Source organism: Mustela erminea, chromosome 10, assembly GCF_009829155.1.
Source record: "Mustela erminea isolate mMusErm1 chromosome 10, mMusErm1.Pri, whole genome shotgun sequence".
Classification (NCBI taxonomy): Eukaryota; Metazoa; Chordata; class Mammalia; order Carnivora; family Mustelidae; genus Mustela; species Mustela erminea.
The window spans coordinates 75374192-75398494 of record NC_045623.1 but is presented as its reverse complement, the minus strand read 5'-3'; the positions used below and the strand labels follow the sequence as shown (position 1 = coordinate 75398494).

The 24303-nt window shown below is 44.8% G+C and overlaps 1 protein-coding gene across 7 annotated transcripts in view; it reads right to left on the bottom strand.

Moving 5' to 3' along the window:
• Window positions 1-23154, bottom strand: part of ERI3 (ERI1 exoribonuclease family member 3) — a 125310-nt gene extending 102156 nt beyond the window's left edge. For 2 of the 7 annotated variants that reach the window (XM_032303766.1, XM_032303767.1), the window contains exons 1-3: window positions 22695-23056; window positions 20385-20460; window positions 8221-8498 (exon numbers count right to left, since the gene is read on the bottom strand). In XM_032303766.1, coding sequence (XP_032159657.1) covers window positions 8221-8498; window positions 20385-20460; window positions 22695-22829 — 489 coding nt within the window. In that variant the 5' untranslated portion in view covers window positions 22830-23056. The other 5 variants (XM_032303763.1, XM_032303762.1, XM_032303761.1 and 2 more) reach the window with 5 other exon arrangements.
• Window positions 23155-24303: the final 1149 nt, after the last annotated feature.

Here is a 24303-nt window from a genome sequence, read left to right as displayed (position 1 = left end):
CTGGGAAAGGCCTCCCTAGGACTAGACACTGAGCACAGTACTGGAAAAGAAGTGGACTGATCACATAACAGATGTGTTTTCCTGTCCACAAACCAAGATCGTTCACTAGCCACTACATACAGGGATAGGACCAAAACAGCAGGCTATTCCAAGGTACCTGCACATCAGATTAAAAGCTTTGCTGATGTTTGTCTCTCCCTCCAGGGTCCACTTACCTCCTTTTTGATTCTCTCAGCACTGAATGGGGCTTTGCCTGTGGCAGCACTCTATACTCACAAACCCTGGTCTGCCTGTCCCAGCCTGCTCACCCTTCCACTGCAGACCTGCCGGCCGGTCGGGGGGCTGGGGGGGGACTAGTGTCAATCTGAAAACACTCTTGTTTCAGGCTTTTAGGCTATGACTCAATTTTCACAGCTAGAGCTCAAAACTCATCACATAAATGTATAGCTGTGGGGTTTTTGTTTTTCTTTTTTTTAAGTATTGTGAACACCCAACATTAAGAAAATAAAAAATAATCACTCCAGTGGCATCTTAATCAAAATGATGCAGGATCCTTTTCCCCCAACAAGATAAAGGGATGGAGAAAGCATCTCCTAGTATCAGTTTTCTCATGTCAAACAACTGAGATCAGTCTACAAAGTAAGAAATGTAATCAATATCGGAGAGAAGAAAAAACAAGACAGGATGGAGGCAGGAAGAAGTGAAGCCTATGGACTTAGCTAAATACGCCTCTGGATTTCATTTCACTACCCCTATCCCAAACTACTTGTTTTCTTTCTATGGCTGTGTACCTGTTGCTCCTGCTCAGAGGGAGAGCTTACCCCCATCTCGACACTTCTTCTCTAGCACATTTTCTCTTGTTACCCAGACCCGCCTGCCTCTTCCTTAACCCTTCCATCGAATCTCTCGGTGTTAGTCAGCCAGCTTATCTGTTTGACTGATCCGGTCTAAGGAAGGTAGCTTCTTCCCAAGGGATGTCTCGCAAATCCAGATCCAAACTGCCAGTACTTTGGGGGGTCAGAGGGAGCCGCTGTGTCATTCTCTAGCCCTTCTTTTTCCCTGAAGGCCTAGTAGCCCAACCCTGTGCTACCTTAAATAGCACAGGGGTATCCGATTAGCCCTCCCCAGCAATGCTTCAAGGCCTCAGCTTACATATTTTTTTGTTGATCCTTATGTTTTTGTTCACACTTTATTGGCTAAAATTCTCTCAAACCTCTGCTAGCCTTCATACTCTCAGAGATCCCACTAAGACCTTCTAGCTCCCAGGGCGCCTGGGTAGCTCAGTCCGTTAAGTGTCTGCCTTCAGCTCAGGTCATGGTCCCAGGGTCCTGGGATGGAGACCCACATCAGGCTCCCTGCTCAGCAGGGAGTCTCCTTCTGCCCCTCCCTGCTGCCAAAAACAAAACAAACAAAAACTACCTTCTCGGTTGAATATGAGAAATAACATATAACCAACATAGATAATCCTACTAAAAAAACCAGTGAAATATTTGTCACATTCAAAGCCTTCACTCTATCTCTTCCTCATTTTCAACATTTCCACAAAAAACTCTGCAATCCATGTCAGTTTTTCAGACTCGGGTCAATTCATCCTGGCTTACTCTGTGAGCACCCTCTTTCACTCCTGCTACAACAATTTAGAGGCCACAGGCTGACTTGGCTCTCATGGATCTCCTAAACTTCTCTAACATCAGGCCTATGTGACCCCTCCTCCACACTATGAGCAGAGTTGATCTTTCCCCTCCTTTGAGCCCCCACTGCACCAAGTACTTATCTACAGGATATAATCAAATGCTTAACAGTGGTTACATGCAGGTCTGTCCTCGACTACCAGCTCCTTGAGGGTAGGGACTGTTTCTTGTTTCTATGTCCCCAGAATCTAACACGGAGCTTGAAGTTGCTATCCAAAGCATAAAAAGAGGCCTTTTCATTGCCTCTAAGGTAGTTACAATGAGGTCCTCCCCATTCCTTTGCTTACTTGGTTGGTTTTGTCGTATCTAACAAAAACTTTAAAAGGCAGCTCAGTGTCACTGTTCGTTTACAGTCCCTGATTTCATTCATCATTTATCAATGGCCCTATTCTTTACAGCTCTTCCCCACCACCAACCTTAGCCCAGTGTCTAACAAAATCTGCATTCCAACAGCTGTCTCAGCCCTGGGGAGGCCACCAAGATAATAAGAGGCTAGGGGGAGGTTTCCTGATTTGTACTAAATTATGTGGTGATTTTGTTACCAATGACCCAGTGCTCCCCAAGGAAAGTTCCTGGTCCCACCCCCAGGCGACTCCACAGCCCTAACTACACACCACAGCAGCTTAAAGGTATAAACCCTGGGGAAGATAGAGAAGCAGTGTGAATAGAGCAAATAAACCCACTTCGATCTCTGCCTCTGCTATGCCAAACACATAAGGCAGCACCACCACGCATCGGTGCTCCACTCCCAGGGATGTATATTTTACTTCGACATTGCTATGTCTGCTCCAAATAAAGAAGGGCCCTTCGGCTTTCACGTGAAGTTACAACAAGGCCAAGACCCGGACACAGCAAATGCTTGTTCCCATTCAGGGAGCAGTTGTGAGGAGCCACAGTGACGGTCAGAGGGAAGGGATGGTGGGGGTGGGGGGTGGGGATCCCTGTAAGGGACCACCAGGAAACAGCCGTCTGTGAAGGAGGGGGGGGTTTTGGAGGTGGAGGGGGAAGCACCACTTTTATGGAGGCAGCAACAAAAAGGACAAAAGCGCCTAGTGGGCTGTCCCATTCCCACCACCACCACTGGCCACCAATAGAGGAATTCATTTACGGTGACCCTGGAAAAAGAGATGTGTTAAAGCAGAAATATAACTAAAAAGAAAGGCAATAATTGGTCTGATGGGCAGGGGAAAAATTATACCAAGAGTCGGGAGCCTGTGCAAGAACACTTACAGCTCACACAGTCGTCATAACTCAGCCCCCTCAAGCATTTTGTGCTCTGCTTATGGTGTTAACTTTAATGTCTTAACATATAACACCATCCGCACTAACACAAAATACTACACACGCCAGATGAGGCTGAATTATAGTTGCTGTGGGAAGCATAACTTTGAATTTCCTGATTTTGGTGCATTTAATCTCAACCATAATGTTACATTAACGTCGGTTTTGCATTTCATTTCCCAGTTTAGAAGAATAGCGTCAGCGCCTTCGCCTGTCTGTAGAGAAAAAAGTGCAGGCTGACTGGGGCCACAGGCAGATGGCCCACAACCCAACAATTGGGCCCTCCCAACAGAAAGCCTGGCTGCACCCCTCCTACTTGAAGGAGCTGGGACTGGGACAAGTAAATGGGGCAGGAAGGGTGGGTTCTTTCTCTAGAGAACTGCCTTTCCATCCACTTGGAGGGTGCAGAAACCAAGAGCAGGGAGAAGGAAAGGTGACTACATAGGAAGATAGTATGTGTGTGCACACTGTTTGGGAGCAGGGGGAAAGGACTGGGGGATCCTGCTTTTTAGCCCTGAATGGATAAGGGAATCAATATAGTTTGATTTGTAGGAAGCTTAACAATTTCCTGTAAAGTTTCCCAAAATGTCTTTCTCACGGAAGACTAATAATGATATACCAATTCTAAGTCATACTGAAATCCTCCAAATGCCTCTCTTCCGTATTATTCCTTCTCCTGTCACCATTAACCTTCCTCCACCTACCCTCCCAAAATAACCCAGCATCTGGACAATTCTCTATAAAAGAGAAACCCCTTTACTCATAGTTCTAACTCAAAATGCAGATGGAGTTTCTTCAAGGTTTCTTTTAAAAAAGAAAGAAAGAAAGAAAGAAAGAAAGAAAGAAAGAAAGAAAGAAAGGAAGGAAGGAAGAAAGAAAGAAAGAAAGAAAGAAAGAAAAAGGCAGGCCCCTGTGGACAAAGACCAAACACTAGAAAACCTCAACCCCAAAGGTCATTTTTTTCCAAAGTTATGGGCACTTGAATACAGATGAGAAGGAAAACAGTCACAGGGCTGCTACAGAGCAGTGAGAAAAAGACCATACCCAGAAGCCTCATGGATGGCCAGAGGGAACTCAGGGAGGGAGGGCAGGCAGTGGCCAGGACTTTGCTCCACAGACAAGGAGAGCAGGGCAGCCCTCTCCCTGGCCATTCAGATAGCTGACTTTATTTCCTTCTCCTGGTGGGCTAAGGCCTACACCTCACTGTCCTCACATTTGCTTTGTTCCTTTCTAAACAGTGAGGTGGTGAGAGAACTCGCCCCCAAGTTAAAGATGGACAATTAGAGATCCCACCAAAGCTTTCAGGCTGCTCCCTGGGCCTCAGGGTCACAACCACCATTATTCGATGTACATCCACACCTAAATGAGCACATGAACTCCTGCTAACCAGGAGAAAGGACTCAGGATTCTCCTAAACCAGATAAAAACCTACTTACCTATCAGGAAACAACTCCTAAAGTAAGAAAGGAATCCTATTCCTCAAACTTAGAGTCTCTAAAGCAATTTAAACCATGTGAATAAACATTTAAGCAGAAAAATGTTTTCAAATGTGAAAGTCTCGTATTCTGCCAATATCTACCATATTAATCTGAATTAAAATGTAAATCAAAATGAGTACAAAACCCAGAAAAGTGAAGCCTATCACTAGTAAACCAACCACTCCAGCTACACCTAGCTGAACAAAGTACAAAAATAAACAGCAAAAATGATGACAAATGGAATATACCAGATATTTTACCACATTTATAACCAATACTGTTACTCACCCAAGTACAACAGAGCTTATACATGTTCGTTTTCACGGTGCCATTCCTTAAGAACAGTCTCAATAAGCTGACTCGGGAACTTCTGAAGACCAAAGATGGATCAGAAAAATGAACCCCGTAACAAGCCTTCAGATAGATCCTGGACCCAAACTTATTTCTCCCTCCTACACCCCACCCCCAAGGGGTAACGGCACACTCTCATAAGGACTGGAAATGTACTGTGTAGATGCCTTGAGTATTCAAAGCAACTGGGAGCCAGGGAGGAGGAAGGCTGATTCACAGTCCCAAGCTCATCCCCAGGAGGCACAGAGACCTTGCCTGTCGAGTGGACAGCCATTAAGCTATTCTGAGAGAGCAACAGGGAGGGCTGGATTCAGCTAGCAGCCCATCTTTTCCAGTCTCTTCTAAAAGTTCATTCTCATCCCAAATCCCAATCTGTTTCCATTTAAATTCATTTCTTTTTTTATCCTTATTAAAATGAAGAGCAAGTTATTAGTATACTCCTTGGAACACCTCCCATGTGAAGAAATAAGTCACTAAAACCATATTCAATTTCTCTTCTCTTCTAAGTCCTATTTTTGTACCCCTCATGATTTTTTTCCCCCTCTTATCCTGAGCTTTTCCAATTTCTCCACTGCCCCTGCTGACTGGAAGACCTACACAGCCCAGAGGCTCTAATGACAACATGACTATGATAACCTCAGTGGAAGGACGCTAGCCTATGTGGGACTGACAAATTCTCCAATCCGTCTTCTAAGATTCCTCAGAATCCTGTCAGGATCCTGCTACTTGCAAACTTTAGAGAAGATTTTTTTTTTCAAAGAGAGATGGGCTTTAAGTTGCCACAAACAAGTCTCAAATCACTCCTGAGCTACCCATCCTTTTCCTGAGAATGATCCAATGGGTAGTCCAACAGAGCTGCCTGGACCCAACTCACCTTCCCACCTGTTGATCACAGCATTGTGGAGGCTTAATGAAGTAGAGATGCATTACATTTATCACTTACCCCAGATCCACTCAAATCCATCACTGTGTCACAGCAAGAAGTTAGATTGATCTGACAGGATTTGCTCTTCTTCGCAAACCCATGTAAGTTATTACTCAGTACCCTATGTTCTTCTAGCTGTCTGCTGATTGATTATCTGACGATCAGGTCAAGTATCTTCTCTGGAATCACAGTAAACTAACGGGTCTATAATTTCCAAGATCATTCGTATTCCCCTTTTAAAGATAAGCAAGACAGCAAATGCTTCTTCCTGAGTTCTCTAAAGCAACAGCTAATGCTTCCTAATAATGAACCAGGGCAGCCAATTCTTTAAGTGCCCTTGGAATCACATCATCAGGGTTCATTGATTCTGGAGATAATCTTCAATCAGGCCCAGAACCTGGTAAACAGCAAGAAGTCCTACCTCGGCCTAGGTCAGGAAGGCCTTGGTGCCTAAGTCCTGGGTGGAAGTTGGTGATACAAGTGATTTAAATCTGTATTGCATTATATCTTTAGCATTGCAATAAATAACTAAAAAGAACAATGCCCTTCAAAGAGAGATGGAAGGTGATCCTGACAGACTAAATTGAGACATGAATCAAGCTTCACCTTCAGCAACATTGATGGGACTCTCTGTAGGACAGAGCTACAAAATTATCTGAGCTTACAGTCTAACTGAAAAGTTCAGAAATAAGCATATACAAGCATATGCCAGAAAGAAAATGCCACAAAGGAGGTGCCAAGTGATTACAAGAGTTCAGAGAGGGATGAATCATAGGCAATCAGGATATGTTGGATCTTAGACTCATGTCCACTAGGGCTTACTCAATAACTGAAATCTACATCAGTAAGGGAAATAATATGGTGTGTTATGATTTGGATGCTTGATTCCTAAGCTGGGAGAATCTACATAACCAAAATTCCCACCCACCACCCAGAAACAGCCAGCAAAGAATCTCTAATAGTTTGGGGAGGCAGAGAAGACTCTAGAGAATGGGCAGGAGCAAGAGGCTGAGAAAATAAGTGTGGCTCAGGCAGCACCCAAGCTATATTCCTTTTATGCAAAATTCCTCCCCTCAGAACCTTCTCCTCATCTTGCTCCTGTCTTCCCAAACCTCCATAGGCCTAATTCCAATACTCCCAAAGATAGACCACTACTTGAACGGAGAACAGGAAAAAAGAGAGAGAAGGAGGAAGGTAAAAGGGTGGTGGCATCTGCTTTATGGAAAATAATCTACTATTCTAAAGAGAGAACCTCTTCATGGGAAAAAAAACAACCATGAGAAATGAACCCAGTTCATCTTTGAATGGACCCCACTCCTCCCGTCTCCCAAGTGCCTGATGCTACCATCCTTCCCCTTTCCCCCCTCCCCTACCACTGAATGCTGCTCCAGACTAACATGTCTACACATCCCAAAATTACACTCCTAATAACCCAGGCCCACAGGGAAGAGTAACAGTCCTAGAGCTGGGCATTCTAAAGGCCCCCACAGCACAATGAACTGCCACATCAGCCCCCAATCGTTCCCCCCAAAGAGACACCAAGCATGCCAATATCTCTAAGCACAGGTGCCTCTGTGCTGCTAATCCAAACCTCCTAGTAGAACTACCTTAAAAGGTAAAAGGTCTCTGAACTCAGTTGATGACAGGAAAAAAAGCAAGCAAAGAAATTTTCCTTTCCAACAAACCAACAGTTGTACTTTTTCATGTTCTTGAATGCTGCAAAACACATCATCCTCAAACTTAGTGGCTTAAAACACCAATAATCACTTCTTAACTCACAGTTTTTGCCAGCCAGGAAGAGTGCTCAGCGGACCAGCCTGGCTCAGGGTTTCTACTGAGGTGAAGTCAGATGTCACTGGCGCTGGCAGATTCACTTCTGAGACAGCACCAAGAAACATGAATGGTACTGGTTTTTAGCTAAGAAACTCAGTTCCTATAGATGCATGCCTCTCCCCAGGCCGTTTGAGAGCCCTTGATGCATGGCCGCAAGTGATCCAAAAGAGCAAGGCAAACCGCAGCGCTTTTTATGACTCAGCCTCAGAAATCCCACTATGGCTTTTCCTCTCTATTCTACTGGTTATACAAGGCTAACCCAATTCAGTGTGGGAGAAAAACTACCAAGGGTTAGGAATCTCAGGAGGCAAGGGTCACTGGGTGCCATCTTTGGGGCTGACTTCCACAAAATAACGTGCAGCAATAGCAGGAGAAGGAAGGAGGGAAGGGAAAGGAGAGAGGAAGGATGGGACATTAGGAAATATTTCGATTTCCAAAGGCCGAGAAACAATATGCCCAATTCTCTCCAGAGACTTGTCAGGCCAACCTTACCCTAAAGCATGCCTGAACCAAGCCCGGCTTCCTAGGCAGGAATTCCGAATGAGTAGCTAGAAGCCAGGAAGACATGAGAAAGTTCCTCTGGAACCCAGAAAGCAAGACTAACCTCCCTCCCTCCTTGCCCGCCCCCCCACCCTTTCTGAAGCAATGATGCAACAGTTACCTGAGGATGAATCTGTGGCTTGTCGCACGTGGCCTCAAAGTCCAGCACTAAAAAGTAGTGATACCTCTGGGGAGGGAAGGGCACCATTGCCGCCATGGATGCGCCAAAGCCGTGGGCCGCCAGTTTTCTGGTGGATATGGAACAGAACTCCGGGACACCACAGGGAGAAAATAAGTGGGAGCCCAGCACTTTTCTTGCTCTTGAAAGTAAATATGAAGAAAATCGAGCTGCTCCAGTCTGTAAAGGTGCTAGCATTGAACATCCAGAAGCATCTAAAACTTAGGGGAGGAAAATTTAAAAAAAAAAAAAAAAGAAAAAGAAAAAGAAAAGAAAAAAACAAAAAAAGAACAAAGAGCCTGGGTTACTCCCCTCCCACGGTGGCCCTGTTCCATCTGGTCTTCAGGAATAGTCCCACAACATGAACCACTCCCCAGTGTTTCTGGACCCCTTTTCGAAATCAACAGTATTCGTTACTGCAGTTCAAGACCCTAATACTGGCCCCCGCAGCATTATGACAGCTCTGAGTCTCCAAGACCATCCTCAGAACAATCTGCCACGCTGGCCTTCATCTTTAAATGGAGCTCTAAAGTTCAAAAGAGAGAGAGAAAAATTTTGTGGTCATTTCTCAGGTGGCAACAGTTAATGTAAAGCTAAGGTTCCCAAAGTCACATGAGGTGACCAAGCCACACAATCCGTCCTGGGAGCTAAGGAGCCTCAAACAGTGGAAAATGCCAAATATTCTCTCCTCAACTCATGACAAGCCATTTGCCCCTGGGTTTCCAGTCCATATGGCACACCTCCACATTCCCTCCCTCTGGTCTCCCAAGGTAAAATGGAACACAGCCCAGCCAGGGAGCTTGCTCCTGATGTGCTGGTGATTCCCCAGCCCCCATACCAGTAAGTGGCACCCTGGGGAATGAATGACGCCTGGAGAGCACAGCTGGCAACAGCCTCAGGCCTTCCCTTCCCGTTTGCTGCCTTTAGACTCACTCTCTACTAGAGACCTGAATGACTGTGGGATTTTTTTAAAATAGGGAAGTAAAAGAGAAAACCCAGATGTGGCAGTAATGGGAGCATTGCTTAAAGAAAAAAAAAAAAAAAGAAAAGAAAAAGAAAAAAAGGTCTAGTAAAGTTTTCTGAGTGAACATGTGCAAAAAAAAAAAAAAAAAAAAAAAATCCAAATCACTTTTCAAGTTTTTCCTTTAAATTTGCAGAATGTCTGCTCTTTAGAGGGTTAAGAAAATTTAAAAACCAAAGCCTAAGTTTTACTCACAAATAACTCAGGCTTCCTTTTTAAAAAAAAAAAGGAACAAAGAAGAATTTTTTTTTTTAACCCATCTTACACCCAATATTCAAATTCCCTCAACTTTAATCCTCAAAGTCAAAAGAGGAATCTCACTGCTCAATGCAGAAATGGCCATAGTTTATGCCTTCCGAAGCCCCATTCTAATAGAGCCAAAAGCTTGCCTCTGAAAGGCTACAGATGGGCACTGGCTCCTTCCTGCAGGGCTGAGGGGGGTAGCAGCCTGTGAAGTCCAGGACACACTCAGAGGCAATGAGGTGACCACTGCCTGAATGGACGTATACAATGCCAAGCATCACTTTTCCTTCTGGCTCTTCCCTGACTCACTGAATGACCTACAATAACTTGTCTGCATATTTACTAGGACACATGTGGGTCCTCGATTTCCCCATCCCCATAGTGAGATTCCATGGGGATTCTAAGACTGAAGAATATTTGAAGTTCTTCATGGATCCTACAGAGCACAGTGTTTGCTTTCACCATGGCTTTACAGCATTGCCAAAAACGCAGCCCCAACTTTTCAGCTTAGAGTAGACAAAGGCTGGCTTGGATTTCACTATGGAATCCCTTGAAAAGGCAAAGGGGCCAACATCCCTCTGAAACCCAGAATCCAAAATGACTTCACATCACCCCACCCCACACACACACACACGTCTCCCGGCCTTGAACAGTACTGGAAGCCTTGCTGAGATGGGAGACCCACTCTGTTCAGATTATGCATTACAGTTTGGACCCAAAGTCCCGCAGGGCCTTAGAATGCTCCTCTAACTCCTTGAAGTCAGGCTGTATGGATAAGGACTATTGAGAGTCCTAATATTTGTCAATATTCACAGCGAGTGTATATAGTATATGTAGTCAACCAGACCCCATCTGTCAAACGCTACCGGCAATTAAGCATCATGATTAAGGAGGCCTTCCAGGTTTGCATCCTGGCTGAGCCACTCATTTGCCATGGCACCTTTGGCCAAGCTCTGTTCTTCCATCCTTCACCTGTAAAATGACAACAACAGTTCTTATTCCGTAAGTGAGAATGAAATGAGAGGACACATGTAAACATTAAGAGCAGTGTTGGGCACATAGGGGCTCAATATAGCTTACTATTATTACTATTACTACTATTCTATACTACCTCTGCCTGGCCAAGCCTGTACCCCCCCTAACTTGGAGCCTATATATCCAATTAATGCATAAAGCAATCTCAGAGAATAACAGCCAAATCTCCTGCATGCCCAGAATGCTCCAGGCCTCCCATACGGCATACTATATGTGTGCTATCCCTTTTCATGAATGACACATTGATGACTAGGAGTACTCTTGCCTGCAGGCCTTGCTTTCTCAACTGATTTCACCCACATCAAAAAAATTCTCTTACAGGAAATCTTGAGAATAGACAATAGTAGGAGACCAATCTTCCACATGTCAGTAATCACTGGATTCCACACTTCCTCTACTTCTAAAAACCAAGTTCAACTCAAGTCAAGAAACAGAGGGCAGCTCTTCCTCTTCCTTTCCTGAAAAAATTTATTCTTATGGCTTTAGAGTCATTAGTTGTGGCAGAGGAACATAGTATCTACAAGTTGAAATGGTGGGAGCAGACGAGTCCATGGGGGTAGAGGGTATCAGAGCCCATGCAAAGTAAGGCATCTGTATAGAGGCAAGAAGGTGTGACGCAGCAAGTCAGAGCCCATGTGGGGTGTGGAGGCTATGGGGAAGAGGAGAGCAAGCCTGATGCAGGGAGTCACAGGCAAGGTAAAAGAGGCATTCAAGATGGGGAAGGAGCAATGGTAACAAATGGGAGATTGGCTACATACAGAGGGATTGATCAAAGGGCATATATTAAGGGTAATGAGAACCAGGTTTCTCACTGTTACAGGATGGAATTAAACTATGGAATGAAGAAAAAAAAATACATGGAGTGAAACTGAAATTGGAGGAAACAGTGTGAACTCATGGTTTCTGATATATAATATATAAAAATAAGCTAGACATGGGCACCTTGGTGGCTCAGTCATTAAGCATCTGCCTTCGGCTCAGGTCATGATCCCAGGGTCCTGAGATCAAGCCCCACATCGGGCTCCCTGCTCAGCAAGAAGCCTGCTTCTCCCTCTCCTACTCTCCCTGCTTATGTTCCCTCTCTCACTGTGTCTCTCTTTGTCAAATAAATAACTAAAATCTTTTTAAAAATAAATAAATAAATAAGCTAGACATAACTGTGAGTATGGACACACCCACACCCACACACACATCTGTTTTCTAGCTCTATTGAAGGGTCAGGGAGCAGAGCAACACTCCAGCAGCACTAAGCACACCTAGCACCCGTTGCCTTCTAAATAATATTCTTCAGTGGAAGAACCAGAACTCTTCGGAGAAATGGCTGATTCTGCAACTATGGCAGGGAAAGTACAAGATGAGTCTAGAACATCTTGTTTTGGGGCCAGAAAGCAAGGAAATGCTAAAAGAATGACGGGAATTATTAATCAAAAGGATGCAGAAGCCAGTTTGAAGGGGCTCCCACTGGCAGTAAATAATGATATTAACAGATTACACTGCATTGAATAAAAAAGGAAACCATGAATCTAAAATACACAAATTAACTAACTAATTAATAAATAAAAGTCTGGTGAGGGATATTCACGTATTTCAAACTATCTCCCCACAGAATGCTTACTAACTGTAACAGGAAGTATACAATGGAGAAGCCTGGCAGACATCACCTTAATCAAGTGATCAAAATGAACACAATGGGAAAAATCAAAATCATGCACCACATGATAGAAGGCCATGAGAAGAAAGCATCAGTTCTGTGGTATTTCTGTTAAAGATGCATAATCTAACTCTAATCATGAGAAAATATCCAACAAACCCTAATTGAGGGACAGTCTACATAATAACAAACCTATAATCTTCAGAAGTATCAAGGTCATGAATGTCAAAAAACTTACTGAGCAAAATCTAAAGGAGATTAAAGGGGCTCGATAACTAAATGCAATGCACATTCTGAACTAGATCATTTTGCTACAAAAAACATCACTGGGACAACTGGCAAACTTGAATGGAACTTCAGAATTAGAAGGAGGTAAGGTAGCAATATTAATTTCCTGGTTTTACTGGTTGTATAATGGTTAGGTAAGAAAATGTCATTGCATGTAAGAAATACACTCAAAGTATTCAGGGTGATGGGACATTAAGTTAACATTAGCTCTCAAATTGTTCCACAAAAAATTCTCTGTACTCTTAATTCCAACCTGCATGTAAATTTGGCCTATTCCAAACTGTCTAAAAATTATTTTTTTAGGGGTGCCTGGGTGGCTCAGTTGGTTGAGCTACTGCCTTCAGCTCAGGTCATGATCCTGGAGTTCTGGGATCAAGCCCCACGTCCCTGCTCAGCAGGGGGTCTGCTTTTCCTGCCCTTCCCCCTCTCATGCTCTCTCTCTCTCTCAAATAAATAAAATCTTTAAATTTTTTTTTAAATCTATATGCTGCAATGCAGTTTTAAAAAGGGGTGGGGGGAGGAAAGAGAGCGAGAGAAGAGATGGTATATGAGGGCTCAATCTCTCCATACTGCCCATGAAAGGTAGGCTGTGTGGCCTACAGTCTACCTTAAGAGCCAAAGCCAGTCCTTAAAGCATCAAGTCTCAATGCTAAGAGCCCCCACTCAATGCCTCCTCACTGGGCATTCCTGCCACCATTCTCAGGAAATAGCCCTGCACTCCCTCCCTGCCTTGCACCCTCTGGCCTCTTGGAGATGCCCCTTTCCTACTGCTGCTGTGTACTTTCGTCCCAAGCTTGTAGACTCTAAGCCTGTAACTTGTATCATCAACTGGGACTTCAAGGATCTAGTCAAGGGGCAGAATTCAAAAGGAACAGTTTATGATTCTATGTATTTCTGCATGCTATCTTTCATCAGAGACCAAGACTTACACACCTTTATTCTCAGACACCCTTTTTCTTCTCCTAGCATTAAAGGTAGTAAGTAGCCCGTGGCAAGGAGGAAAATAAATGATTCCCTCCTCAAAATGAAAGGACCAGCCCCCAACTGCGACAGGGGAGTGGTAAATAGGGACTGCCACGGGGCCAGTCCGATTTGGAGAAACAGGCCTGCGCCACAGCCCCTGGAGGACGGTCTCTGTGCACAGTATTTACACAACAGACACCAATGGCTCCTCTGCAGCCATTACTGTCGGTCAGGTAAATAACGCATGTGCCAAAACACACATTTAATGAGGGAAATAATATGCCTTTATAAAAAGCCTCAATCTGTATTTACCTGAGAGACCAGAGAAGCACCAAATCACCAGATTAGTGGAACCACAGAGGAGTCATTCTGGTGTCTTGGGTAAATAGACATTTTACAGCCTTCCATTACTGAGGGAGGAAGAGAGAGCAAAGGGAGGGGGCCATCCTTGAACATCCACATACACAGACCACGGGAACATGGGGGATAGGAAAGAAGAGAGGGCCATCATGAAATATGGGATCCACACCCACCCCATCTCCCCAACGGCCCATACAGTTGACCCTTGAACAACACAGAGGTTAGGGCCACTGACTCCCCCATACAGAGAGGAATCCGCCAATAACTTTTGACTCTCCAGAAACAACTACTTATAGTACTGTTGACTGAAGCCTTACCAATAACATAGAGTCAATTAATACATACCTTACGTATGTATTATACACTGAATTCTTACAATAAAGGTAGAGAAAAGAAAATGTCAAGAAAATCTTGAGAAAGTACACTGACAGTACTGTACTGTATTTATTGAAAAAAATCGACAAGTAAGTTGGATCTGCGCAGTTCAAACCCATGGTGTTCAAGGGTCAACTGTACTTGGAATCCCTGGGGAGGGTTTAGGTTGGTACCATCCCTGGATTCAATCCATTCCATTAAAAACTAGACTGGGAGGCAGAAGCAAACGCCAGAGAAACTCTAAGGCACTAGAGGCAGGCTCTGAGTCCAGCCAACTAGAAGCACTTGAGAGAGCTACAGCTTCCCAAGGTCCCAGTCCAGGGCAAGTCCCTGACCCAATCTGACTGACAGTATCACAAGAGCTCAGGTACCTGAGGCACGGAGGCATCAGCAGAGAGCACAGTAATACATGTCTGGAACCACTCAGTCACGGGCTCTGTATTAGGCAGCTAAAAATGGCCTGGGAAAAATCTAAATAAACCGCAGGCCTTCAAATGTCATCATCTTCCAGCTAATGAATGCATCCTTGCTGCCAGAGCACTTTCTGTGAAAATCACAGACTGTTAAAGGTGAAAGAAAACCTAAGGGGAGACACTGTACTGCCAGCCAGGGAAAAGGAAACCCAGGAAGAGTAAAGGACTGCCCAAGACTCACATCGCAAGTAACAACAGAACTCAGCGCTCCTGACTCCCACACCAGGGTCTCAGACCACTGCCCCAACACAAGGAGCAGGCCTCACCGCTCACCTCCCAAGCTTCTCTGCAGTCTCACCATGGAGGCTGGGGGCCTGAGGGTTCAGGAGCTCCTCTGCTGAAAGCTAGAGGCTGAGGCAGAACAAAGCTTGACATGCCCTGGAACCTCTCTACACAGCTTCCTGATGGCCCCAAAGTAGAATGGAAGCAGGAACTCTAAAGCTGTCGTCACCTCAGCAAAACACTCTCCTGCTCTCTATAACCTGTCACTCCCTTGGCCAGTAGCTACAGCTGCTTCTGTTCCAAGGTGGAGCGAGGGAGAACATTCTCTGCATCGGAAGCAGCTGCTAACCCTAAATTACCAGGAGAGCTACAGTCACTAAAGACCTTCGGGAACACCATATTCCGATGGCAACATCACAGGCCACAGGAGGCCTACTCTCCTTTTCAATTAGCCGTCTCAGCAGCTCAAGGCAGCACCTAAAAAGAAATGATTGTGATTTGCCTGCTGTTTGCTAACTAATCGCTACACCAATAGTTGGGCAAACTCCTTCGAGGGGCCAAAGCTGGGAGACATCTCTTTGCAGTGTCCTACAAGTCAGCTGTGATGTCCATTGCACGTGAGACAGGACAAAGGTTTGTTTCTAACACACCATAAGTAGGACAGAAATGACCAAAGGGCAGAGTATGGTACTCTTATCCCTTTAAGCACCTCTCACACTTGTAGACAGCACCTGACCCCAGAGGAGAGGTACCAAGAACCTGCCATTCCCCTGCTTCCAAGATGGAACTGGTATAGAAACAAGGAGTCACACAGCCCAGATGTTTAAACACTGGAATCAGACAAATCTAGGTTCAAATCCTGACTCTGCCACATATTCTTTTTTTTTTTTTTTTAAAGTAGGTTCCACACCAACGTGGGACTTGAACTCATGACCCCAAGATCAAGAGTTGCATGCTCTACCGACTGAGCCAGCCCCTCTACCACATATTTTTAATAATAACAGCTATAATAACAATACCTATCTCTTTGGGGTTCAGTGCAACCACACAACATATATAAAGCACTCTGTATAGTTTAAGCACTCAATGGAAGGGAGCTACTGTCAGTAATGCATGAGAAAGAGGAGAGGGAAACACAATTACAAGCCAGAAGCCAGGCACTGTATTAGTGATCTAAATATTTCATCCCCCTAACTCTCAAGCAAAATGGGGGAACAGTATTTCCGTTTTACACACGAGAAAACTAAGCCTCAGAGGTCTTTAGCTCTTCAGGGCCCTGTTCTCTCCCATGTTTGAGGGCCCACATTCCCCATTTGATTGAGTCCCCTATCCACTGAAGGGCTAAAAACACATGAACTTCAGTTTTTCCTTTGAGGTAAGGTGTGACTTTAACTAAAAATAGCTCAGCCATAAGCAATGATCGGGTCTGTCCAAATCACCCAAATCTGTTCTCATAATACATTTACCACATTTTAACAAGAAAAACAAATTGCAGCCCTGGGTACAAAAAAGCAGAAAAAGGAAGGGTTGCCTTGGACTAAAACAAATGGAGCACAAGAAACTCAAAGCCTCTTCTCAAACACAATTCCAGAGGACCAGAGAAACTGGCAGGAGCCAGGGTGACGACTAGCTCTTGCTCAGGTCCCCAATATGATGCTTCCCCAAATGTGATGTTTCCTTTCACAAATCTGTGCCTTGGCAAATGCTACTCCCCCTGCTCTGGAATGTTACTTCCATTTTCACCAGGCTCCTTCTTCAAAATGCAACTCCAAACTCCCTTTTAGTAGCTTTCTCCAATACTCCATCAGAAAGTTAATTACTTAAGTGTAGCACACTCTATTCCTATGTCATAACTTTTTGTCTCACTATACTGTACATAACTTTTTGTTTCACTATATTCTAAAATTTTAATCTAGTTCTCCTACTATAATTTTCAGAGCGTTTGGTGAGAAAGCTGTAAGATAGCAGGTAGAGGTATGTGTGCATGTATGTGTAAAAAAAGCATGATTTCTTTGGCTTGTTCTTTTAAAAACCCCTTGATGTATTTTAAAATTTCAAGTAGCATTAAAGAAACGCACCAGATTAATTTTTCACATGCATGAGTTTAAAAACTCTGAAAAACACTGAGATTCCCATAGATCTTTAAGGGCAAGGACCACATTTTAATCAGTTCTGTATTCCCAGCACCCAGCACAGGGCCAGGCACAAAGTTAGTGTGAATCAGTGTTTGCTGAATGACTATGCCCGAAGTCCCAATGTCAACTGCTCTGGAATCAGAACACGTTAGAACAGAGCAGACCCTAAGCACCAAGCAAAGCTTCTTTTTTTCCCTCTTTCTTCCTAGCCCACCCCATTCTGTCCTCCCCAGTTAAAGACAGAAAGACACCACATTGCCTTGGTGCTAGAATACTATTAAAAGGATTAATTTAGGGACCGGTGTTTGGACTGTCACATCCAATCACTACCCACAGATCTACAGCTTCCCAAATCAAGCTCATGCAAAGAGGAATCAATTGCAAGGACACAGAGGATCTGAACAGGCATACTAATGGCCTCCTGAGGTGCCAGCGGCCAGCTCTGACACTCCCATAAATTATCCGCCTTTTGATTTTACCTGTAGCTGTGGGGCACAAGGCACAATTTTGAACATATCAAAGCAATCTCTTGTAACCCAAGGCTCCCCCAAGAATGTCCCCAAAGGAGGAGGGGCTAAAAACAATGACCCAAAGGGAATCTGCTTCCCTGGTCCAAGCAATCGTCAATTAAAACCCAACAGGACCAAGTGGATAAAGTGGGACCCAAATCACTCCTAGCACATCTGGACAAAGCATGCATCAGTCTGCAGTTCTGCAATGACGACACATCTCTCACTCAAAGGAAGAGAAATCACAGCAATAAACACAATTTCTTCTGGAGGCAAATCTGCACTGGCTCCGATGGTACCTCACAGCGTGTCCTTGAGCAACATACTTAACCTTTGTGGGACTCAGTTTCCTCACAGGGGTAAGCAGGGACAATAATACTGACTACCTAACTCATTCCCAGAGTGATGGTGAAAAGTAATTAAAAAAAAAAAAATTCAAGAGGCACTTTACAAAGATGTAGGGCCACAAGGGTGGCAAACTAATAAATGACCCTGACGAACTGGGAGAAATGACAGGTCACACTTTGGTGAATTTCTTTTGGGCAGCTGCTCATTCAATTCACTTCACTGATGGTACTGGGGCTAAGGTCCACCCTGAAGAAAGTTCTGATTTTCTGGACTCTTGATGGCTGAAAATTTTCCATTATGAAGAGTGGCCCTTTCCATTAGTTATAACTCCCTTCTATCTACTGGCTCTCACCCAGTGGTTATGTTTCAATCATACAGCCATCATGACAACTGTGAGGACCCAAAACATACGAAGGCAAAGGCCAACTCACCCACTTGTGGGCTGCTTTTAAAAAAAAAATTATTGTGTAAAATAATATTAGTAACTAAAGTTATTAAAACACTGTGCTAAGAGCTTTACATACATTATCTCATTAAATCCATTAATCGACCGTCTTAAGACCCATTATCTGCATTTTACAGATGGGAAAGTAAAGGTCAGAGAGGTAAGTCACTTGCCCAAGGTCACACAAACACCTTAAAGTGGGTTATCAGAAACCTATAGACTTCCCTTCAACAAGGCAAGTAGGCTTTGCAGGAGGAGGAAGACAATTCATCAGACACTCAACAAACACTTTGGCTCCTGTGCCTAGCATATACCAGTGTACCTGAACCAGGAGACAATACCCAAAACAGAAAAAAGGTCATCAGGTAGCTATAAGCAAGGAAAGTTAAGACTGAGTAGGGCATGCAACAGAATGAGGACAATTCCTTGGAAAACTTATGAAAATGTGTCCTCCTCTGTTTGTATAGTTCAAAACATTTAAAGCAATGACACTAAGCTAGGAGCTTGAAGATGAACATTCCTACCAGCTCTCCATTTATTCCCTATTTTTTTTATTAGAAAAGAGGTCCCCAAACCTTTTCATTCATTCCACACCTACTTTCCCTTCCTACATCTTTTCTAGTCTGTAAAATAGGAGCTGGTATTACCAACAAATTCTTTGGTAGACATGCTTTAAGTTCTAGTCAATAGCCGAGAAATTAATAAAGATAACCAGTATACACATTATGCAAAAATTCAGTTGTGTTCAATTTTTAAGTGTCAAAATACTGCCTCAAAGGGTTAAATATAAAATGCTACCATGCAATGGTCACCAGCTCCTTTAACTGGTTTCTACCTCCAGTATTGTCCCCTCAGTTCATTCTTAAGGTTCTAAAACACAAATCTAATTATCAGTCCACAGCTTAAAGCTTTTTAATGGCTTCTTACTGCTCTTATGATAGTCTAATCCAGGCGTTGGCAAACTAGGGTTCCATGGGCCAAATCCAGCAGCCACTGGTTTTTACAAAGTTTTACTAGATCGTAGCCATGCTCATTCATTTTCATACTATGGCTGCTTTCGTGCTGTAAGAGCAGAGTTGAATGGAGTTGAATAGTTTTGACAGAGACCACAAAGCCTAAACAGTTACTGTTTGATCCTTTATAGAAAAAGATCTAGTCTAACCTAATCCTAAGAGCCTATAAGGCCTTGGCCTCTACTTACTTCTCCTGCTTCGTTTCTCACCATATTCTCTAAACCCCTGTCCACTGAATATGCTGTTTCATCACACTGAACTTCAGTTTCTCAAACTCAACAAAACTCTGACCTTTACACTTGGTCCCTAATGTCCTCATTTAATTCTAGATGAGGAGCCTACAAGTCTGGGTTGTGGACCTTTTTGAGTACTCCCAAAGCACCTAAATTTACCTTATTATAGCACTCCCAGAGTGTATCAGAACTGCTTCTTTACTACCCATCTCTCCCCTGAATTTGTAAGCCCTGTGGTATCAGAGACAGAAGCTCTCTTGTTCACCACTACAATTCTGGTCCTAGCAAAGTGTCTGGCCCTTTGTTACTAAACAGTCTCTGAGACCCAGGAAATTAGTCAGAGTCTGCCTTTTCAGCCAGCCCTGATCCTTGCAAAATGGAGACAGGCTGGGATTCACCATCCACCCAACTCTGACTCCCAAACCAAACCAAACCAAGATCCCAAAGGCCTTGGTCAAATGCATTATCAAAAGCCAAATCAATGTGTTCTTCCTGTTATCTTAAGCTGTGTATTTCTCAGGATGAAGGACTATTTCTGAACCTATTGTGGGGTGCTCATGCAATGCCCACAAAGAAATCCTAACAGAACTTGAGAGTATGGCTACCCCACCTCTAATCCTTGCCACTTTATAGACATTGGGTACATTTCACTGGTCTTTGAGCACATGGTGTCTAATCAGATAAAACTACAGAAAAACACAATCTGCACCAACCACCACCCCTTCACCCTCTAAACCCAAATACTCATAAGAAAGAAGTCAAGCCAAACTTGACCATGCAACAAGATTCTCACCTCTCCTTACTTCGAAGATGCCAAGACTGCCAGCTGGGGATGCTGAAGGTTCTGTGAGAGCTGGAAACCCCCAATGCTGTGGATAAACACACATCTCTGCAACAAGTCTATTTCAGTATAAAGGATCAAATCCCCAGGGGACGGCTGCTATCTGACACAATTTTAGGACCACCCGAAACCTCAAACTCCTAAACTCAAACTACTTTGGGGTAACAGTTACCTATGAGGAAGAACAAGACCCGAACAGAGCTTTCAGAAGCTACTAGCACTATATATTTTTGGAACGATGAATTTCATGTTCTCTAATAGCACACTTTTCTTCCTAAGGAGGTTATCTCCTAGAAACACTAAACATTTATAATAGCTGAGCCTGGCCTAAGAAAGATGGCCGTGAAACGGTGTCTCTCGGGATCACACCAGAATCCTAGTCTAGTCAAGGAGTAGACACTGGTGGGGCGCCTGGGTGGCTCAGTGGGTTAAGTCTCTGCCTTCGGCTCAGGTCATGATCTCAGGGTCTTGGGATCAAGCCCCACATCAGGCTCTCTGCTCAGCAGGGTGCCTGCTTCCCGCGCTCGCTCTCTCTCTGCCTGCCTCTCTGCCTACTTGCCATCTCTCTGTCAAATGAATAAATAAAATCTTAAAAAATTTTATAAAAGGAGGAGACACTGGTAAGGCTGATGATATTCAGAACTCAGGAACTGAGACCAGGACTAGGGGAGAGGTTGGCTGCCACAAACCCAGAGGCCACATTGAAAATGGCCAAACAAACCATTACACGCTTACAGTATACTTCCAGGTCTACCTCAAGTCCTAAGAAAGTCAAAGTGTAACCAAACCCTAAGTCAAAACATTAATGGACACCTATCATATTTATCACCTAATTCAAATTTTCCAAAAGACTAGAAGTTGCAGAGGTGCTCCTGTAAGCTAGCAATGCCCCTGGTGCAGAGAAAACACTTCAGTTTGGAACCAATCTATTCCTGTCTGCCACTCTACTCATTTAAGACTTTATGCTACTCAGATCCCCTGGGAAAGACCAGTTACAGACTCACCCCACCACAAAGAAAACACTTTTCAAAATGAAACGGAATAAAGGCACTTTGGAAATTTCAAGTTGGAAGGAGAGCTCTCAGCCAAGCTCTAGGACCTAGCTAGCCGATTATTTACAGGATCTTTGGGCAGGAATTGTTAATGAGCTTTTAATTTGGAGTGCTTAAGTTGCCAAAGTGCTCTGAGCTCCAGTGAAGCACCACAGAATCCATAAAGGAAACCTTATCAATCACTTCCCGGCAGCTCCCTTCCCCCACACCCCACCTCTCTGAGGAAAGGCAGCCAAGTGGGTTTCTAACCAAGATCACAGACATACACATTAGTGGAGTCACACTCCAAGTCCCTGTTTATAAATTGGCTTTTAAATGCTAGGGGATTCAGGTATAATATACTTAAGCTCCAGGAACGAACCCACTAAAACAAGGCATGCCATGTATGATAAAGTCAGAATAAAGCAGAATTTGATGAAGCCAATTTCTGGTAGAAACTCTACAATCAAAAATCATTCAGCCAATCACAACCTACTATAGTTCAAATAGTGTACAGTCTTTAGCCAATGGGATTCGTGGTTTTTTGCCCTTCAGCTCCAAGATTGATAAAATGTCTGGTAAGAGCTAATCCCATAGAGGTGGCCAGAGACCTAGAGCAGAGACAATGATGGGCATTAACCATTGCAAAATCCAGTCCTAAGGGCAGAATCCAAACCCCCAGGAAGGAGCCACATGCACCATCTTCCAAGTCAACCAGGAAAAGTTACACTATGCAAGAATTCGCAGTCAAGCCTCAATTCAAGTTCATACTTTTTTGTTTTAAGAGAACACCTGTTGCTGGAACACTTGCAGGAAAAGCAAACAGAAAGCTAGCTAGGTTAGGCCCGTTACTCACTCGTTCCACCACCACTGCTACCACTGCTACAGATTTACAAAGAGATAAAGCGCTAACCTTGTGTACGTGGAGAGGGAGGAATGGGGTTATTCTATCTACGACCTCTTTGCTGAGTTTCTGTACCTACTGTGGTCAAACCTCTCTTCCTCTTCCCTAGTAATCCCAAGTAAAAAGTCAGTACCCTTAATCACCCCACCCAGTCGGTCTGGCAAAGCCCTGCCCCGCTCCCTCTCGGCCAGAACGTTACTCAGTAGATCATGCATCCAGGGTGAGCACATGGGCTAGCACCCAGACTGCACAAACTGCGCGCCGCGACCCTCACCCCGCATGCATTAACGAGGGCCCAATCTGGGGGGGCCTCTCCGCATCACCCACCCCAGGGTGTTGCCCCCAACTTGGGCCCATCCAAGTCCAGGGGAGAGTAAGGGGAGGGGCAGGGGGCCAGGAGACCAGCCCTCCTTCCCAGGGCCGCCCCCGCCCCCCGTCAGCGGCGGGAGAGGCTGTCGCCATGGCAACGCCCCCTCCTCGGGGCCAGCGCGGCAGGCTCCCTCCAGGTGCAGGCCCCGACGTCTCCCTCGGCCTCAGCAGGCGCTCAGGGCAGTTTACGGCGGCGGGCGCGGCCCGCGCCGACTGCGGCGCCGGCCAGGCAGAGGCAAGGCCAGCTCCGCCCGCTCCCCACCGCCCGTTCCCGGCCGCCTCAACAGCGGCAGCCAGCACCACGAGTCCACAACACACCGACTCACCTCCGCGCACTCTGACCCCGACCGACGCGACTGACGGGCGGGCGCAGTGGCCAACCGCTGAGCCCGCCGCTTGCTCCTTCGACCAGTGGGCTTCAGGGGGGCGGGGCTTCTTCTCCCCAAATGCTCGCTCTACCGCCGACATGCGCGCTAAGGTGTGTCAAGATGGTGACTCCCCGCGGCTGGCCTTATGGGACTTGTAGTTTTGGGGTGGCACGTACTCAGAAGAAAGTGAAGGGGGAGCTCCCCTTCCGAGCTGGGAAAGAAATATTTTAAATAACGAAAACTTTCTAAGGCCTAAAGCGACCCAGGTCCCCCACTTCCGTTTTCCCACCTCCCAATATACTCATGAGGTGAGTATAGGCTCATAAGATGACGTGTTATATTTAGATAACTCCTCATGATCATTCAACAAGTCATTATTACCATCCACTCTCAGAGGTGGGCCTGGAGCGAGCTGAGAGGAGGCAGATTTTAGGCTAAGAAGAAAATTCTTAGATTTCTGCTTCCTGCATAAGAGGAAACTGATTTGTTTGGGTCGGCTCCGGAGGGAACGTCAGAGTTGAAAGGATTCTGGCCTCAACTATAGGGAGCTACCACAGACAGTCTATTCTGTCATCTGGAGAGAAGTCTGGCTAAAGACAGAAATGTGTTTCTTCAACTGATTTATGGCACGTTGGGAAGTCATGAGTAACAGGTTCTGGGGCGGGAAGCCCCCACCCTGGCCAAACCAGTGATGGTTTTGACAGCTTCCCAGTCAGCCAGGAACCATCTTCTGGGCCCAGCTTTGATCACCAAGCCCTCTGTCTTCCATTTGTGTGTTTTCACATAAGAAAATGATGTCATTTCTGGGTCCACCGTTTCTGTGAGATCTGACGTTAACATAATGGTTCCTGCCTGAGCTGAGAATGCCTGGTAATACCCATATTAGGGAATGTCTTCCTTAATCCCATGTAATGGGCTAGGTGATTCTACTCTGCACCTACAGAATTTATTGCATTGTTTTATAATTGTCTATTTCCTTGTTGTCTCTCCCCCAGGCCTGTAAATTCATTTAAGGTAAGCATTATTTCTGTATTCTTCATGGTGTATCAGTAACAGCCAGCACAGTTCTGAATATAAAGCAGGAATCTGGTAAATGGTTGTGGACAAATGAGGAAATAAAGATCAGTAGGGACAGATGTCACTTAACCCAAGGTCAGTAAAGTACATCTTCCTCTCTGATTCTTGGGGCTGGAATTGGG